The sequence below is a fragment of the Herpailurus yagouaroundi genome, unplaced genomic scaffold (genome assembly GCF_014898765.1).
Source record: "Herpailurus yagouaroundi ecotype Mexico unplaced genomic scaffold, PumYag 77, whole genome shotgun sequence".
In the NCBI taxonomy this organism is placed as follows: domain Eukaryota; kingdom Metazoa; phylum Chordata; class Mammalia; order Carnivora; family Felidae; genus Herpailurus; species Herpailurus yagouaroundi.
Genome location: NW_024412388.1, coordinates 23,438,505 through 23,458,418, shown reverse-complemented (window position 1 = coordinate 23,458,418; position 19,914 = coordinate 23,438,505). Strand labels below are relative to the sequence as shown.

The following is a 19,914-nucleotide window of genomic DNA, read 5'->3' as shown; positions in this document are numbered from 1 at the left end:
TCTGTGAGTTCGAGCCCCGCGCCGGGCTCTGTGCTGACAGCTCGGAGCTCGGAGCTTGGAGCCTGCTTCGGATTCTGTGTCTACCTGTCTCTGTGCCCCTCCCCTGTTCATGCACACACACATGCTCTCTTTCTCTCTCTCTCTCTCTCAAAAATAAACAAACATAAAAAAAAAATTTAAGAAGTGTGCTAGGTCTGAGCTCATAATCCAAGCTTTGTTAGTAGCAGCTGTATTTCTGTTGTTTGATTTCCTACACATAAAGAATAGGAAACTGGAGGGCTCCCAGAAGTTGGCAGCTGTCCGATTTCATCATTATGATAAGCCACTAGTTGAGAAAGGTATCCAGTAAATATCATTTCCCTGGGAAGAGGCAGCCAGGGATGAAATGAACACTTCTCATTTTCCTTTCCAAAATGTGAGTAGGTAAGGAGTAATTCAGAGTGTCTGTGGGGTTCTCAGAAGACCTGAGGAGAGGTAACAGCACGAGGGGCAGTGTGGTGGGTCGTTTTGTGGTAGCTTTAATGTGTGAGTGTGTCTGGGATCAGGCAGGACCCTTGGCCTGTTGGCGGCCATTAGGTCGTTTGTACGTATGTTTGTGCTCTGGGGACACCTCGCCCGGGAAGTGGGAACTGGGTGCACCGAATGGAGGTAAAGAAAGACCCGGGAAGTAGAACTCTGAAGCATCACGATACCATCGGAGTGGGAATGGAATCGAACACAAGAACGTTTTTGTTTCAAATGCCATTCCTGAACAAGGGCTTGTCGAAGTTTTTATTCAGAGAAGGTTTAAAGTTGTCTCGCGAGACCGTTTCTCTAACCTCACCGCATCCTTTTCTTTCTTCAGCTGTTCCAAAGACCTAACGCGCTCGCCGTCCAGCAGTTGACGGCCGCGCAGCAGCAGCAGTACGCACTGGCGGCGGCTCACCAGCCTCACATCGGTAGGTCCCTGGGTGCGGCTCCCGTGCCTACGCGTGGCCCCCGCTCCAGGAGCCCTGGCGGCGTAGGCCGGGTAGGACAAAGCACAGACAGGGCTCTCGGAGTAGATGGCCTCGTTCGTCCTCTTGTCCGCCTGTCTTTGAGCCACCTGCTTGATTTTTGGCAGCCTTCTAGACTTCAGCTTGTAAGCTTGCCTGGTGTCCAGGGAGTGGTCTGCCTCCGCTGTGCTGTCGGAGGACTCAGGGTCAGTCCTAAACGACAGTTGTGACCAGCATGGACTCTGTTGGTTAAGACTGGATGAAATCCGTGACGTAACAACAGTTCTGTTCCTGTTAGGGTCGTCTAGACTGTGAAAATATCGACTTCTCATCTTCTTAAGTAGCAGGGAGTACCCATAAGGCCATTTTCCAAGCAGCGTGTATTGATGGTCGTGAAAAGTATTTTCATTTAATGACTGGTTTTTAAAGTAGGTTTTCCCTTTTCCAGTAACATTGGTTAATGTTCTGATGTACATATTTTTATTGCCTAGACTCCCCCCCACTCAGACCTTCTTAAGGTCTCTTTGAAACAAAGTGCTATATGTGTAAACAAGTACATGTACAATTTTTTTTTTTTAATGCGTCAAAAGGACATGGTAGAATAGAAGGAAATCATGGGTTGAGGTATGCTGTGGAAGGAAAGACTTGCTTCCAGCCTAAATGTCTTAAGGCTAGGCGTAACGGCCTTTGCCTGGGTCTGGTTTAACTTACAGTTGTAGATGCTAGAGTTAATAAATACCCATACATTTTTCTTTGAGAAAAGCTGTCCAGAATTTTTTTTTTTTTTTTTTTAATTTAGAGAGAGAGTACGAGTAGGGGAGACGGACAGAGGGAAAGAGACAATCTTAGCTTAAGCACGCTCCATACTCAGTGTGGAGCCCGATGTGGGGCTCGATCCCATGACCCTGGGGTCATGACCTGAGCCAAAATCAAGAGTGGAATGCTCTAAGCATCCCTGGGAAATTGTTTTATTTTTGTTTATTTCTTTTTGTAAATACTTTAAAAAAAAATTTATGGGGCGCCTGGGTGGCTCAGTCGGTTGAGCGTCCGACTTCGGCTCAGGTCATGATCTCACGGTCTGTGAGTTCAAGCCCCGCATCGGGCTCTGTGCTGACAGCTCAGAGCCTGGAGCCTGCCTCAGATTCTGTGTCTCCCTCTCTCTCTGCCCCTCCCCCTGCTCATGCTCTGTCTCAAAAATAAATAAAAATATTTAAAATAAATAAATAAATTTATTTATTTATTTTGCTAGAGAGAGAGAGAGAGAACTCACAAGCAGGGGAAGGGCAGAGAAAGAAGGAGAGAGAGATTCCCCAAGCAGGCTCCATCCATACTATTAGCACAGAGCCTGATGTGGGTCTCAAAGTCACAAACCTTGAGATCATGACCAGAACCAAAATCCAAGAGTCAGATGCTTAACTGACTGAGCCACCCAGATGCCTCTATCTATCTATCTATCTATCTATCTATCTATCTATCTATTTATAAGCGTTTCTTTATTTTTGAGAGAGAGCAAGCAAGCGAGAGCGTGAGTGGGGGAGGGGCAGGCTCTATGCTGACAGCAGTGAGCCCGACTGGAAGATCATGACCTGAGCTGAAGTCAGACACTCAACCAACTGAGCCACCCAGGGGCCCCTGGAAAATTGTTTTAAATGGAAATAAATGATTCCTTCTATCTCATGACAAAGTCTTTTAAATTGCTTTATTTTAGCCTGTTATAATTTTAATAGTCTGAGAAATTGTGCTGGATTTACAACTGCGTAACAGTTTAAATTGTTAGCAAAAGTAAAAAATAAAAATAAAAAAAGACGGTAGATAAACATCACCCTAATCTTTAGGGTAGGGATTATTTCATCTTTTCAGAGCCCTCTTTCCTTTCAATCTGTCCTTTTTTCTTTTTCTCACCTGCAGCCTGGAGTTGAGTAGCCAAACTGTGTGGGTATTTGCTAGGGTTGCGGTTTTAGTCGGGTTTGTTTTTACTGACAGGTGTGTTTTCAGCAGGTTTAGCGCCCGCTGCGTTTGTCCCCAATCCCTACATCATCAGCGCTGCTCCCCCGGGGACGGACCCCTACACGGCTGGACTGGCTGCAGCGGCGACACTAGGTGAGGTGTTCTGCTGCATGTGGGATTTTATCCCCTGCTGAAAAGTCGTGTTGGCCCGCATGCATTCTTTGTACTGGGTCCCAAATCCAAGTCTCCGGTGGAGATTTCTCTCCTGGTTTTCCGGTGTTCTTTCCCTGCCAGCTGGATAGCTCTCCTTAGCTGTAACCTCAGACTCGAGCATAATCCAAAGGCAAGTTAATGAGCTGCCTCCTGTATAGGCATTTGTGATCCATGGAGACACCACTTGCTTGTAGGTATTTTGGGAATTTCTCCCCTCTCCTAGGTCTTCCTACTACCTGTAGTCTGTCATAGTCCAGGTCCTTATACTCTTTATCTAGACTTTAGCAGCTGTTCTTACATATTGCTAATGTCCTCTCCCACCCCCACCCCCCTGATTGTTCTAGAAAACTATCTTAAACATCGATTTTAACTTCTCACCTTTCAGTTTTAACCCATCACTGATTTGATTTTTCTTTTTCTCGTGCTGTATTATCTTTAAGCAACCCGTCACTGATTTCCGTCTTATCCAGCCTAACAGCCCACCTCAGCTGTTAAACATGGCTGATTATTCCAGCCTAACTGGGTGGTGGTGGTGGTGGTGTGCTATTCCTTGGAATCACCATTTTTAAGGAGCTGCCACGGCATTCTGAGGATTAGTGAAGACTGGAGCCCACTGTGTATAGGGATCTGATCTCTCTCGCCATGACTTGTATGTAGATATCTCTACACGCATACCACTTTCTTCCCCTCTCCGGATCAGCTCTTACTGGCTCATACCACACATTCTCGCTGTACTAAATGAATTTTAGCTTGCCGCAGACACCACGCTGGTTTAGGTCTCTGTGTCTTTGCCGACTGTGGTTTCCTTAGTCCTCTATAGTAAACTCCTCCCATTCTTTGGGAATCTCATTGGCTGGCGTTGTTACCCCCTAGAAAGCCTTCCTTTGCTACCACCCCCTCCCCCATGTTTTTCTCTGTTACTTCTTATTACTTTGTGTTCATTGCTGGTGGATGTTTGAGTGAGTGGTTTTAAAACCCCCTTAAGATTGAACTCTTTCAAAAGCAGGCCTTTCTGTTACTTATCTCTGTAGCACAGTTGCTGGCACCGTAATGGGGTCACACGTGTATGGTACATTGGATTCAGTGTCAGGACGAAGTAAATGTCTTCCAAATCCCTCCAAGTCATGTTAATTGTGACTAAATATTATTGTAAGATTCTACTTTTTATCTAGCATGCAGTTTGCCATTATGAACTCAAATGGACAGTATAGAATTTATTTATTTTTTTTAGTATTCACATTTTAGCGTGGTTTTGTTGTGTTTGAAAGACAGGAGCAAATCTTGATTTTATTTTCTTTTTTATTTTTATCATTTATCGTCAAGTTAGCTAACACACAGTGTAGTCTCGGCTTTGGGAGTAGAGTCCCGTGATTCATCATCTCCACACAACACCCACTGTTCATCTCAACGAGTGCCCTCTGCGATGCCATCGCCCATTTTCCTCACCCCCCCAGGCTCCCACCACCATCACCCCTCAGTTTGTTCTCTGTACTTAGGAGTCTCTCATGGTTTGCCTCCCTCTCTGTCTGTAACTTACTTTTCCTTCCCTTCCCCTATGGTCTTCTGTTAAGTTTCTCAAATTCCACACATGAGTGAAAACGTGTGATATCTGTCTTTCTCTGACCAACTTACTTCGCTTAGCGTAATACCCTCCAGTGCCATCCATGTTGTTGCAAATAGCATGTGTTTTGATGGATATGTATGTAGTATAGTTCCTCTGTCCCCCTCACCTTTGGGGTAGTACAAGTGTCTTTCTAGCAGAACGATCTACGTAACCATCATTAATTTTTATTCAGCCCTTATTAACCATTCGCCAGATATTGTGCTGAGTGCTTTTGTTTCATACGAGTTGTTGGAGGATGATTTTACAGATTAGGAATTTAGGGCTCAGAGAGCTCCCTTTTTCAAAGGTCACACTATTTAAATATCACACAGTTGGGGTTTGAAGCAGGCCTAACTCAGAATCCATGCATGCACTTTACTGTCGTGTCCAGTGCCCATGCTATCTTGAATTGCCTTCTCTGTACTTTCTTTCCTTTGCTAATTTACTATATGTTATTTGTTTTTGTTTTTGTTTTTGTTTTTTAATTTTTTTTTTCAACGTTTTTATTTATTTTTGGGACAGAGAGAGACAGAGCATGAACGGGGGAGGGGCAGAGAGAGAGGGAGACACAGAATTGGAAACAGGCTCCAGGCTCTGAGCCATCAGCCCAGAGCCTGACGCGGGGCTCGAACTCATGGACCGCGAGATCGTGACCTGGCTGAAGTCGGACGCTTAACCGACTGCGCCACCCAGGCGCCCCGACTATATGTTATTTGAAACTAAGAACTAGTTTTAGGGAAGACATGCTTGGCCTCACTGAGATCATAGTTTTGTGATGAGGGTCTTGATCGTTGTAGTCATCCCTAAGCCAGACTGAAAAATACTTGAGCTCTTTCACACAGAACCAGAAATGTTAACCACCTAAACTACGAAACTGCATCCGCGTGTGGGGTGTTCGTCACACGGGAATTGGAGCAGGCATCCTGATGAGCCCAGCTCAATTGATGATGCACCCTGGGGGTATTTTCCTAAATGCAGTCAGAGGCCATGTGACCAGGGGCAGCAGTAGAAATGCTAGTTGAGAGAACTTAGAGGATCATATGAAAGTTGATGGTGGCAGCAGTCTGCGCACAGCTGAAGGTGGTTTTGTTGACTTTCGGTGGAGACTGTCATCGCAGGTTGCAGTCCAGCCTTTCGCCATGGATGTGGCAACACCCTCACCCTTATGATAGCCATTCGTAGGTGAGGAAACTAAGGCATAGGTAAGGTCTCGCTGTTGTTTTCTCCTTCGTTCTTTTCGGTAAATGTCCAAGACCACCCCATTTTGTAAACGCTAGTCAGATGAGTTTGGGTATGGTGTTTCAGACTAAGCAGGTTCTGAGGCGTTAAAAGGTTTTTATTACCCTTTTGCTTATTATAAAAAAGTTGCTCATACTGTAACCTAGCTTTTCTAAGCAGCAGCATCTTTATTTTGCGCCCAGATGTCATATTTCACAGTGGGCAGCCTTATAAACAGAGCTGCTTTTTGGCTAAGCCCACAGGTACAGAAAATACCAATTTAGAAATGTCAAAGCAGTGTTGGGCAGGGATGTAATTTGACTTATTTGTATTTTAGAAGCTTAAAACTGGGAAACAAAACACACGTTCCAGTTTATTTTGATTTAATGAAATATATATTTCTACAGGATTAGCTACTGTGTCAGAATGGATACATTTGAAATAGCTCTTTGGAACTCTGTCTAAAGGCACTGTTGTTATTCAGTCAGGTTGCAAATATTTTAAGTTCTGTGCTTTAAGAAACTTCTCACTGGAGATGTGTTTCAGCAGATGTGAGAAGCTGGCTCCGAGCCCTTGTCTTGTTGGCACAATGCAGCTTTGGTGTTTCTTGCTGCCATCTTCGGGGAGTCTGTGGTTTAGACACCTGCCCCACCCAGGCTGCTGTCTGCTAGCTCTGTTACCTCTGTTGCCTCCCCCAGAGAAGGTGAACAGATCATTTAGATTGAAGCAGAATGCTTAGTTTTGTTTAGGATACTCAGCAGGTCTGTAAGAACTCAAGGTTTTGTTTCTGTTTCTTTTCAACGGTGACTTAGGTTCAAAATTTCATATGTCAGTGTCTGAATGTAGTTGTGTTGACTGACTTCCAAAACAGGAATGGGAGAACCAAGCCTCTTAGAAATTGAGCGGTGGAGGTTCAGTGGCGTGTCTGGGTCACGTTGTCAGAGACTGGTGGATTTTCCTGCTTCGGGAGTTAATGGAGCAGCGTGGCCCCTGTCCCTGGCTGTCACCTTGGGTGCCATCCTTACCATTGAGAGCAGGGTACCCTTAATTTTTTGTTCTCTTCCTTCACTTGATGCACACAGACTCTCCATTTATTTCCCTTCAAATAACAAACTTTGTCTCTGTCTATCCCGTGTCCTTTCTTTCTCAGGGAAGCATAGGCCTTTTTGTCTTCTTCCTGACCCAGCACCAGTTCCTCTGTTCTTAAACCCAACCTTTCTGACTTTGATCAGTTATTCTCCCTTTTTAAAATGTTTTGTCCTTCATTAGCTTCTTCCTCTTGGCCTGGAGTATATTATAGGCTTTAGAAGACTTTTATAAAAATATAAAAACATTTTCTGTTTTTTAAAAAACAGCCCACGATCAGCTAGAATGAATCTGTATGTTTTTTTTCTTTTAATTTTTTTTAACGTTTATTTTTTGAGAGAGGGAGACAGAGCATGAGTGGGGGAGGGGCAGAGAGAGAGAGAGAGAGAGAGAGAGAGAGGGAAAGAGACGGAATCCGAAGCAGGCTTCAGGCTCTGAGCACAGAACCCATTGTGGGGCTCGAACTCATGAACCGTGAGATCATGACCTGAGCCGAAGTTGGATGCTTAACCGGCTGAGCCACCCAGGTGCCCCTGAATCCATATATTCTTAATATTTTACGGTAGGATCTGTTGAGTCTGACTTGGCCTTTGGAAACCCTGAGTGGATTCTGACTGGTCTGAACTTCCTTACCTTTCTCTTGATATTTTTAGGCCCGGCTGTGGTCCCTCACCAGTATTATGGAGTCACTCCCTGGGGAGTCTACCCTGCCAGTCTTTTCCAGCAGCAAGCGGCTGCCGCCGCAGCTGCAACCAATTCTGCAAATCAGCAGACTACCCCACAGGCTCAGCAAGGACAGCAGCAGGTAAGGGTAGAGAGAATTTACCCATCTAAGTGTGCATTTGAGTCCTTGGCTGTCATTAACATGTAATGATACTCCTGCTAGAGAAATGCTGTGAATGGGTGAGTGCCCTCCTGCGCATGTTACCTGGGTTCAGGCTCAGACTCAGCAGGGCTCACCGAATGCCTTGTATTCGCAGGTTCTTGGCCTGTGTGACTAGGTAAGATCATGAGATTGGGCACGAAAAGACTGTAGAGAATCGTGCGGTTGAGGGTCCGCGCTTAGCAAGTGGCAAAGCGAGTACTGCTTTCCGCCACACGGAGTCTGCTTCTAGACGCCATTCTCAGAGTTCTTCTGCCTGCCCGAGGGCAGCTTGCCACCAAAGGGGACGTGCTCGTTCTCCGGACTGCCTGTTGAGAACACCAGCTGAATTGGATAGAAATCTGTGACCCTATTGTACCTTTTGACTCAGGGTAAGAAGAGCTTTTTAATGAGTTGGGAAAGAAACTGAGTATGCCCTTTCGTTTTGAATAGGCCATTTTCTCCTGCTTACTAGAAAAACACCTGTTTATTGCTGAAAATTGTGGTAAATTAGAAAACTCGAAGAAAAAAATGCCTCTTGTGAGGAAAAAAACAATATTAATGTTTGGTATTTGTCATTCTAGTTTTTTTATTTAACTTCTGATAAAGTCAGGGTTATGCTCTCCACACAGTTTTGAGTTTTTACACTTTTCCATATTATTTAATGCTTTTTAGAAATATTTGCTAGCTATATTTAAATGTCTCAGAGTATTCCAGTCTTTTGTTCTCACCAGTTTAACGTTTTTATTTATTTTTGAGACAGAGGGACACAGAGCATGAACAGGGGAGGGCCAGAGAGAGAGGGAGACACAGAATCTGAAACAGGCTCCAGGCTGTGAGCTGTCAGCACAGAGCCCAACGCGGGGCTCGAACTCACAGATTGTGAGATCATGACCTGAGCCAAAGTCGGACGCTTAACCGACTGAGCCACCCAGGCGTCCCATGTTTTCGCCAGTTTATTACTATTATTTGATATTTAGCTTAGCAGTATTTTGATGTTATAAAAAAGATGGACTGATATCCTTTGTATAAGTGTCTGATTATTTCCATGGAGTAAATTCCTAGAAATGGAGGTTTTGTTTTTTTTTTTTTCTGTGCAAATAAAATGAACAGTTAGGCTTTGATACACATTGTCAAAGCCGTCTTTTGAGGCAAAACACCATATGTGATACGATGCAAACAAGAATGGTTTTTACTAGTCTCACTAAGAGAGTATGTATTTAATATTTTAGATTCCGTAAAGTTATAGAAAAACTCAGATCTTAAAATTCTAGCCAATTCATCATTTTCCAGTAAGATCAGTCATTTTACCGTAAGATAAATTTTTGGAAGCTGACGCACGATTTTCTTTGCAAAGGTACAATTCTTGTACCAGGATATGTAAGGGAATTTAACAGATAATTTGTTGACATAATGGGTGATCCCTATTAATAAGCCTCATAGCTTACTCTTTGTGGATAGTCAGTACTTATTTGTATGATGATCTTTATGTTTAAAGGGCTGCCAAATAATCGTGGATTTGGAAGACAGAAGTAATTGCTGCTACGTTTTCAAAGTAGTTCTAGCAGAGTGTGCAAGAAAAATAGTAGGAACTACTTGTTGGAAGCTTTTTGCTTAAAATTAAGTGCTTAAAGAAATAAAGCTGAGTGTTCCACATAGGATTTCTTTTGCTTATTCTAATTCTGATAGATTATATGATTTCCCTACATAAGATTGAGGAAATGGAACTTGTGTGGCCAGGGTCACACATATATTGTTGAGATTTGAACACAAATCTATAATTCACAAATTGTGTTATTTTCTGACTGTGTTGTGATATTCAGAGTTCCGGAAAACCTGAGGCCTGGCCTTTGTTGTCCTGTGGCCTGGTTGCACCTAGAGGTCAAGGAGCACAGCTGTTCTGTATGCAGAGAGTCTGTCTCCTGAGCTGTCAAATGGGCATGGCAGTCATTTGCATTTCAGGGATTTCTGTCACCCACAGTTGCAGACCCTACCGAGAAAAGATTATTCACATTGCTTTTTACTTTTTAATAAGCAGCCATAGTTCAGTTCCAAAGTTATTTTTGTCAGTTTCTGTTTCAGTCATTTTAGGAAAAAACAGTTTTATTGGTGAAGTCCTTTGTCATAGTCCTTGAAATGAGAGGCCCTTTTTAAACTTTGCTTTTGACCTTTTTGGCCTTTATGTTTTAATCAGAAAGCATTTGTTGTGTTCTAGGCGTGGTAACTGTTCCACACCTAATTGCTGGAACTTTCTGCACAGGCAGTGACATTCCAGCTACTCCATCATACTTCTGATTCCTTTTTCATCCTTTTTGAAGGTTCCTTTGACACCTGATAAAATTTTTGTTCTTTTCTATTTTAAGCGTTTGCTAAAGAAAAACTCCTTGTGTGTTGGGTTGAAGCCAAGGACGTGTTGGCAAACCTGGCAGTGATTTGGTGTTAGATACTGCATTTTGAGAGAGAAGCGTTGAGATTTAAAAAAAAATTTTTTTTCTTAATGTTTATTTATTTTGAGGGAGAGGGAGACAGAGTGTGAGTAGGGGAGGGGCAGAGAGAGAGGGAGACTCAGAATCCGAAGCAGGCTCCAGGCTCTGAGCTGTCAGCACAGAGGGCGACGCAGGGCTTGAACTCACGGACCGTGAGATCATGACCTGAGCCGAAGTCAGATGCTTAACCAACTGAGCCACCCAGGCGCCACTAGAGAGAAGCATTTAGAATGGCTTCTGAACTTTCTAGAATGGAGGAGACTCTGTAGATGATAATTTTACCGAGCACGGTGAACTATAGAAGGATGAATGATTATTAATAAAGATATCCCCATTGAGCATCTCCTTGAGTATTAGGTATTGGTAGATCTCAAATGCTGTATTTAAATTGGTACCTTTTAAAAGAAATTTGAATTTAACAGCTTTTACATCATAAAGAGAGATAGTAAGCTAACTCCAAGGATAGTGTTTTACAAAGTAATTTTTGTGATTTTGTTAGATGTTAAAATGTTACTTATAAATTTTATACATGTGTTTCCATAAAATCCAGACTTGATAGCTACTGATGAAATTAAAATATATACACATTGGCAGTGGACCTAAGAACTTTGATTAGTCATCAGGGTCCCACACAGTTTTCTAGAGACTGGACATAAAGGAAACAACGTTTCTCTCATTAAAACGGGGCTCAGTAGTCTGGACTCCCTCTTTCTTCAGGCACATCGTCCATTCCCCTGTCCCCTGACCTTTCCTACAACTCCTAACCACACATAAGCCTAGTTCATAATGCCCAATGATAATGATGGTTTCATTGATGTTGTATTAGTTCTTGAACTATTAGTATTTGCCATATATGTGTACATGCTGTTTACTTTTCCTAGAGTGAGAGCTCTTTTGGATCTTGGTGCAAACACTCCCCTGGGCAACCTCCTTTGACTCTTCTGTGTGGATTAAAGCACTCTTTCTCTTGGAAAGTCTGTTAGATTCCTTAGGTCACAAATAAATATTTTGATAGTAATTAGCTATTGGTTATTGATTATCTCCTGGGTACCAGGTATTGTGCCTTGCAGAAATTAATTTGAATGCTCCCATCATATTTGCAGGATCAGCTGTTACCCTTAACTAATTTTACAGAGAAGGAAATAAGAGACTGGGAGTAAATTGTCTACACATCTCTTCTTGCCAGTGTGGATGGTGTTGTTTCTCTTATGCTCATTTAATAAATAGCTAGTGGTGTTTCTCTTTTATATTGTTTACCCAGTGGTACCAAGAATAATCTGTACCCAGGTTCCTGACCATATGTCTAACTTTTATAAATAGCAAAGTGATAGTGAAAGTGATCCGAGAAGAACTTTGCCTTTGGAAAACATTGCAAAACGCATTTTATAATTTTAGCCTCGGTCTGTGTGTTTTGCATTTTTACTTACTGGAGCATATAGATCACGTGGAGTAGATTCTTCAGAGCATTCAGAAAAAGAAAGATTACCAGCATTTTGGTGCCCATGTTTCATTAATAAAAAGTAGATCCTTCATCACAGTGGCAGAACTGGTGTTCTGTACTGAAATGACAGTGCTCTTGACACCTCTCCATTTAGATTGCCGTCTGTTGTGAAATTTATGAGAGGAGAAATAGAAACAGCTCGGAGGCCTCCTAAATCCAGTCCTGGTGAGCTCATTCGGGACCACCATTTGGGCCTTGTTGAATACCAATAGTGTTATAGGGTAGAGAAGATGTTCTTATATTCTATAAAGGAAATACAGACTTTTTGGGGTGTGTGTGTGTGTGTGTGTTCCCCTTTAGACACAGCTATTTTAGTCTAATTATGTGGGTAAATTACCTCTGTTTACCTATCTAAACTCCCCTTCCCACTCCATCCTCCTCCTTGACGCACTTTTTGTCAGAGCACTGACACCGTGTTTAGACTTAGTTATCTGTCTTCGTTCACTGGAATGAAAGCTTTAAGAGGGCAGGGGCTTTGTTTGTCTTGTTCGTTGCCTTGTCTCTAGTACCTGCCAGATGGAAGGCATGAAGTATTTGATTAATGAATCCTCACTTGTATAGGCTTTTGGCTGCTTGTAAAGGTAATAATGTTTAAGAGTGGTAGAATGAGATTTCATTCAATGAAATGTTGTTAATTGAACTTTTATCCTAACAGCCATGCCATATAAAACATTATAGGAGAAATGGTTTACAACTACCAATTTAAAAAAGTTGACCCAACTTAAGCACACGGTGGGTCTTAGGTATTTCCAATGAGAAGAAAGTAGTTGATTTATTTCTGTCTCCCAGGTTCTCCGTGGAGGAGCCAGCCAGCGTCCTTTGACCCCAAATCAGAACCAGCAGGGACAGCAAACAGATCCACTAGTGGCAGCTGCAGCAGTGAATTCTGCCCTTGCTTTTGGACAAGGACTGGCTGCAGGCATGCCAGGTGAGGCTGCATTGTTGTTCCTCATGCTTTGAGGGAAAAAACAGTCTGCTTGTTGGGGGAGACTGAGAGGAAAGCAGGCGGTGCTTTCAGCTTGCGTAGCAGACTTGTCACGATTTGGGGACTGGCAGGGATGACATACACTTGCCCTCACTGAGACCATCGTCGTTGATGAGAGCACCTGATTGTTCTGAGCCAGTCTTAATCTTACATGTGTCTCTCCACACACTGCTTGGAGTATGCCGTTGTCCTTTGGTGGTGATCTGTTCTGTCCCTTGGGACTGGGGATGATGGAAGGAGTGGGCAGGCTACTTTAGCATCACTCCCAGGTTTTAGTCTTTATGCTGATGTCTTTGAACAGTATTACGGAAGAAGTTCCTAGTGTTCCTTGATGGGGCCATCCCTTACGTTTCTGGGATTTCTCCTGAGCCGACAGCAGAGGTGCTTTGTGGTTCCCTACCTGTGGTTGATCTTCACCTCGAGCAGAGGTGATTCTTGGCTCACTGTCACCTGGTCCTGTTCTTTGCACAGGTTGGAAGTAATTTGTGCTTCTTCCTTTGAAACAGGTCCTTGTGAGACCTCAGCATAAATTTATGGATTCTTACTGATCATGGAGCGTAGCCACATTGACTGAACTACTTAGGAATTCAGCGAGTAACTTTAACCTGCATCATTTGTTGTACGAGTTACTAAGCATTCAGCTTTTATTGGGAAGTCACCTGTAATTTCTCCTGTGGCTCAATAGCATTTGGAGATTCCATGAGGTGCTGAAAGATCCTATTATTTGAAGTGTGTCTAGGTTTTACCTGGTAACTTGCAGGGTATTTGTGCTTAGACTGTTACGAGGTATGGAAGTACTGCGTTGTAATCGTTGATACTCTCTGTTATTTTCGTAGTCGAGGAAACTGTAAAAAAAATTGTCAGGGTATGATTTCTGGTGGTAACCTTGGTTGGCACTTGGAAGAGCGCAGGTTTCCCTGGCCCGCCGAATTCCCTTTCTGACACTTAGCGGATGATGAATAATACCGTACCATTCTGTGCCAGACACCATACGAGATCTTTCGCATTCCTCCTCTGATCGTCTCAAGACTTTTATGAGGCAGGTATTCTTATCATCGTCACTGGGGAAATGGGATGCGCAGAGATTCAGGGTCATACCGCTGTCCAGGTAGTGAAGCCAGGATAGAAATCTGCGTCTGTCGGTCCCCACGGTCAAATCTGTGACTGTTTACAGTCTGCTAGCGCCCAGGAGGCCCTGGTAGCTTCCTGTCTACTCACATGTGGCTTGACATTCCCAGGTTATCCGGTCTTGGCTCCTGCTGCTTACTATGACCAAACGGGTGCCCTCGTGGTGAACGCAGGGGCGAGAAACGGTCTCGGGGCTCCTGTGCGGCTGGTCGCTCCCGCCCCAGTCATCATCAGTTCCTCAGCCGCTCAAGCAGGTGAGCTTCCCGCTCCGTGAACTCCTGTCAGAGATCCAAAATGGGCGACGGACGATGTTCTTACAGTCTGTTGAAATGTACTTCATTTGACAGTTCTCGATATAGCAATTCTGCCCTGTAATATTTCAAAGAGAAAAAGCAGAAGCAGCAAGTGACCTCGATAGATTCTGTTGACAGCCATGTGCCAGCTGGTTAGCAGCAAGGACCTGCTCCACCGTGAACATAGGAAGTTGGATTACTCACGCACAACGGCACCGTTGGCAGCAGTCCAAGGCTGATTTCACAGAAATCCATGTCCTTATTTTCATTATTTTCAGATAATGTTTTTTTTTAAATATGTTGTTTTTGTTTTTCGGGGTGGAGGCGGGACGGAGGGAGTAGTGAGAAGTGGCAGAGCAATACATTTTGATGGGGGATAAACGATACATAGGTTTTTGTTTTAGGCTTTGTGTGTGTGTGTATATATATTAGGAATGTAAATTAGGAGCAACGGCGGAAACATCTAGAAGAGAGCAACATGTTTAGGAATTCGAGGGACTTGAGTATATTGATGACAGTGGTTCTGGAAAAGTCCTCAACGATGATATTTGTGGAACTTGAGATTTGAGGAAGTAGTTGTAGTTAAAAGAGCTACGTTTGACATCTGTACCTGTTTTAAACTGCAGACTCCTTAAAGCTGCCACCATAGTGAATTTGGCTTCGGTGGTATTTTGACTTCACATTGGAAGCAGAAATAGAAAATAGAAGCTTCAGATGAAGGGATCGAAGGCAGATTTGCGTAGTTGTGTACGAGGCTCACGTCCACTTCGAAGAGATAGGACGGCGTTACGGGGTTTTCGGAAGGATGACACCGTGGCTGGGGGAATGCGGCCAGTCCCTTTCATAGCCCAATGGTTTGCTTTCTTCTTCGTAGCTGTTGCAGCGGCCGCAGCTTCAGCAAATGGAGCAGCCGGTGGTCTTGCTGGAACAACAAATGGACCGTTTCGCCCTTTAGGAACCCAGCAGCCCCAGCCCCAGCCCCAGCAGCAGCCCAGTAACAGCCTGGCATCCAGCTCTTTCTATGGCAACAACTCTCTGAGCAGCAACTCACAGAGCAGCTCCCTCTTCTCCCAGGGCTCAGCCCAGCCTGCCAACACGTCCTTGGGATTTGGAAGTAGCAGTTCTCTCGGCGCCACCCTGGGATCAGCCCTTGGAGGGTTTGGAACCGCAGGTAGAAATCAGACTTTATGTGCTGTTAAAACTGAATTGTAATTATTTTTACAATCTTTATGGAACACTGACAGTGCATGGAATCCTGGACAGATGCCCCAGGCAGATCTGGACCGACCCCCGTGGGAAGCCGGCCGTCCCACATATCTGAGATGATGGACTGTTAAAATCAAGTTTTTAGGGTTGGGGCCGATTTCAGTTTTATGCTTATGTTGCTACTTATTTATACTCTCAGAGTCGATTTGTTCCAGGGATTGGAAAACCAGGGGCGATTTTTTTCAGGCATTGGGAAGAACGTGGAGGGAAGCGTAGAAATGTGGACACTAAAAACTGAGGGAGGAGGACTTACCAAAGACCACAGGGTAGCGTACCCCACAGTCTGCAGGCCTTGAAGAGTCAGGAATTTTCTCCAGTCTTCTGAGAAGAATTAAGGTGGATATTATGGCAAAGTGGGAAGGCGGAAATTAGACCAAGGTATTTTTAATGTTTTGATGGGAGAGAAAAGCAGGGAAGGAGTAAGGGAAACAGTGGGATAATTGCAGTGTTTGTAAAACCATGTGATCTCCGAAGAGCAGGGCATGTTTGAGAGTGAGAATCTTCAATTGGAATTGGGGGCTAGCAGTAACTCTTGATCGAACCCATTGAGAAAACAGGCTTTCATATGTAAGTCTTGTGTAGGGGGACGATACCCCATTTACAAATCTTTTTTTTTTCTGTACTCCATTTTTCTACTAGAACCTTTGGGTTGATGAAAGGCATTCTTTCTAGCCCATTTTCTTTCACCTTTTCCATAGCTTATGTGGCCGTCAGAGCTTTTTAACCCATCCCCACCCCATAATATGTGACACCAAAGGAAGGTAAATTTAGCATTCGTGTGATGGTTTGAACAAAAGTTTCATGTTAAACCGAGCCATGTCCTCTTTTTTACTTTACCTGCCCCTAGAACTGCCACATGAACAGTTAGGCTGTCTCTGCTGACAGATTTGCGGTGGTAAGGAGTCTGGATCAAAGTGTTAGGAACAGGTCACTGGGCTTGTTCTTCAAAGAACAGGCCTTTTCTTATCTGCATTGTTTTAATTCCATTTTAGTTGCAAACTCCAACACTGGCAGTGGCTCCCGCCGTGACTCCCTGACTGGCAGCAGTGACCTTTATAAGAGGACATCGAGCAGCTTGACCCCCATTGGACACAGTTTTTATAACGGCCTTAGCTTTTCCTCCTCTCCTGGACCCGTGGGCATGCCTCTCCCTAGTCAGGGACCAGGACATTCACAGACACCACCTCCTTCCCTCTCTTCACATGGATCCTCTTCAAGCTTAAACCTGGGTAAGAACCATTACTCTAACACCACCTTGAACTCTAGAAACCTCTTGCCACTGATGACATTACAAGTACTTTGCGTACGCAAAGGACAGTCCCTTTATCCCAGGAGCGCCCTGGGTGTTCTGTGCCTTCCTTAAGTGCCTCATGTTATACAGGCTGTACCTAGATAGCATAGCAGTTTCGGGTTTATTCAAGTTTGGGTGCGTCCCCTGTATATTCACTTCAGCTTCCGTCTGAACATCTTGTTCTTGGTCTACACGTGAGTCTTTCATGAGAAACCCAGTACAGATTCATTTTCAGTAAAGCTGGAAAACACAGAGACACAGACAAAGAATGTGTTCACCTAGTGTCACCACCGAAATATCACAATTAATATTTTGCCTTATTTTTCAGACTCCCTCCCCCCCATGTTTACGCTTAATATCTTTTCCACAGAAAACACTATGTAAAAAATTTGCCAGATTCTTACAAATTTTTTATATAAACTACCTAGTATGCTAATGAGTATAGAAGTGTATTTCTCAACTATATGTTCAGGTTGTTACTGTGTATGGGGATTTAAAAAATGTTACCATCTAGATCCTAAAATGAGGAAAGAAAAGAGGATTGTAAACAGCAGACTGTAAGAATGAAAAGAAACTTTATGTTAACACTTTGGGTGGCAAATTCCTAAATCTTGGAAGAGGTGGAAGATGGTGCATACTTCCTTCCCTTGGTTATTTATTGGGTGTGGATTCTGAAGCACTGATTTATTCTTTAGGTGGGGGAAGTTGAGGCTTTGGAGTAGAGTGACCATATAATTTATCGTGCAGCCCAGGGCATGTTTGAGAGTGGATGGGAGTGCTGTTAATAATTACTCTGATGATAGACCTAAACTGGCAGTGTCCTGGGAAAAATCATTGTGTTTGGGTACTTCCCCCAGAAGATTCTGGTTTTTGTTTTTTTGTTTTTTAATCCTCTATTTATTATTATTATTTTTTTTTAAAAAAAAGACATTTTTTTAAGAGCAGTTTTAGATCCATAGCAAGATTGAGGGGAAAGTACAGGGATTACCCCCACACCCTCTGCCTTGTGCTCGTGCACACTCCTCCATTATCAGTGTCCCCCGGCAGACTGGGACCTTTGCAACAATGACCTCATTAACATCGTTGTCATCCAGAGCTTGTAGTTTACGTGGACTGTGTTCAGTTTTCACCAGCAAGGTTAGAAGTGGCTTTACGGGCTCTGAAATGAGAACTGACTAAAAACAAATAGTATGCTTTCATTTGGAAAGACAAAGACCGCAAAGTGATCTATAGAAATCAAAAAAGTCTCGAAGGGGATAGGATAATAGAGTTCTTATTCTGGGACTGGAAAGTGCGGTCGCTGGGTTGGAGTGGTGGGTTTTCAGGCAAAGCTGTGTACGCACATATGCATTTGTGTGAGTGTGTTTGTGTCCTGCAATCTCCGAGGTCAGAGCTGTTCTTGTAGAACTCGTGGGCTCAGGTTCCATATGGACGTTACTTTAGAAAAGTGGTGGGGACATTCCAGATGGGTAAATACGTGTTGGACAGAGAAGGCAGTGGGGTCCGTCGCACGACAGGGTTTCCTAGTGACAGAATGCTTCCCTTTAAAGACTGAGGGTTAATGCAGATCATTAGGGGTAAACGAAAGTCCCAGTTTAGTATATAGATGGAAGGAGCTAACACTTAGTGGTTATTATTGGCTGCTATTAATGGTTTTGGGTGCTGTACATATGACTCAGGCAGGGATTAGGTATTTTGCCCATGATACAAAGTGAGGAAACTGCCTTAAATATCTTGCCTAGGTCTTCGCGTTCTCTGAAGAGATTTAGTGTCAAACCTCTTCGGCCCTGAAGCCTGCACTGTCAGTGTGCATGTCCTGGCCCTTGACATACCCAGGGTATCTGTTAAACCAGTGTTTTCATCACGTCCAGAAAGTCTCTCTTTTTAATTCCTCGAGTTAAACATTTGAACCGTGTCAGCTAATAATCTGACATTTGTAGTAAAGAAACTAAATCTGCAAACATTTTTACTTTACTAAAAAAAAAAATTGTTTTCAACGTTTGTTTATTTTTGAGAGAGAGTGAGGGAGTGGGGGAGGGGCAGGGAGAGAGGGAGACAGAGGATCCACAGCAGGCTCCGGGCTGATGGTGGAGAGCCTGATGTGGGGCTTGAACCCATGAACTGTGAGATCATGACCCGAGTTGAAGTTGGACGCTTCACCGATGGAGCCACCCAGATGCCCCAATTTTTTTTTTTTTTTTTTTTAATTTAACAGTTTTTTTGGTTAAGAGACAGATGGTAGATATTGTAGGCTTGCAGGTCAGGTGGCCTCTGTAGTAAGTATTCAACTCTGTTGTGAGGTACAAAATTGGCCACAAACAAAATGTAAATGAATGTGTAGCTCTCACGCAGTCAAACTTTATTTATAAAAATAGGTGGCAGGCCAGATTTGTCCTGTGGGCTTTAGCTACAGGTTGGCTCTGTCAGCCTCTGAACTAAGTGCTGTGGTTCTTGGTGTTTGAAAATGGGGCTGGAAACAATACTTGGGTGCATGGTGCCTTTCCTCTTTCCAGTATATCTGCAATTAAATCCTTCTTAATTATGTTCCCCCTGTGAGGTAGGCAATAACTGTTGGTGTGAGTCATTTCTCATTTTAAGGACTCCTGCTGCCCGCCTGGCTTTATTTTTAAACGTATCTTCCCTTTTGAAACAGTTTACCTCATTTAGGCAACTTAGTTGTATGGGTTCGCATTGGACTTCCATTGCTACGCGTGCTGTGTAAACCATACATGTCCTTCCTGAGGAACTTTGTGTCTTGATCGGTAGAGCTTTGCCTCTGCTCGGTCTGTTTGCTTGACAGAAGGGTTGTCCTATGCTTTAGTCCTAATCTAGACAAAACAGAGGTGTGGGAATTGCTTTCTTTTCTTTTCTCTTTTCTTTTCTTTTCTTTTCTTTTCTTTTCTTTTCTTTTCTTTTCTTTTCTCTTTTCTTTTCTTTTCTTTTCTTTTCTTTTCTTTTCTTTTCTATTTTCTTTTCTTTTTTCCTTTCCTTTCCTTTCCTTTCCTTTCCTTTCCTTTCCTTTCCTTTCCTTTCCTTTCCCTTCCCCCTTCCCCCTTCCCCC

General features: G+C 43.5%; 1 protein-coding gene and 1 non-coding gene across 21 annotated transcripts in view; both read left to right on the top strand.

Annotated features, from left to right (window-relative positions):
• PUM1 (pumilio RNA binding family member 1) overlaps positions 1–19,914 on the top strand; it is a 135,375-nt gene that overhangs the window by 83,092 nt on the left and 32,369 nt on the right. For 12 of the 20 annotated variants that reach the window (XM_040467300.1, XM_040467253.1, XM_040467259.1 and 9 more), the window contains 7 exons: positions 845–938; positions 2,970–3,074; positions 7,695–7,846; positions 12,680–12,818; positions 14,114–14,257; positions 15,171–15,467; positions 16,555–16,791. In XM_040467300.1, coding sequence (XP_040323234.1) covers positions 845–938; positions 2,970–3,074; positions 7,695–7,846; positions 12,680–12,818; positions 14,114–14,257; positions 15,171–15,467; positions 16,555–16,791 — 1,168 coding nt within the window. The remainder of the gene's footprint in view (positions 1–844; positions 939–2,969; positions 3,075–7,694; positions 7,847–12,679; positions 12,819–14,113; positions 14,258–15,170; positions 15,468–16,554; positions 16,792–19,914) is intronic. The other 8 variants (XM_040467309.1, XM_040467267.1, XM_040467243.1 and 5 more) reach the window with 3 other exon arrangements.
• On the top strand, positions 12,939–13,015 carry LOC121027908 (small nucleolar RNA SNORD103/SNORD85). The gene has a single exon (XR_005788990.1). It is a non-coding gene; the product is annotated as a small nucleolar RNA SNORD103/SNORD85 (small nucleolar RNA).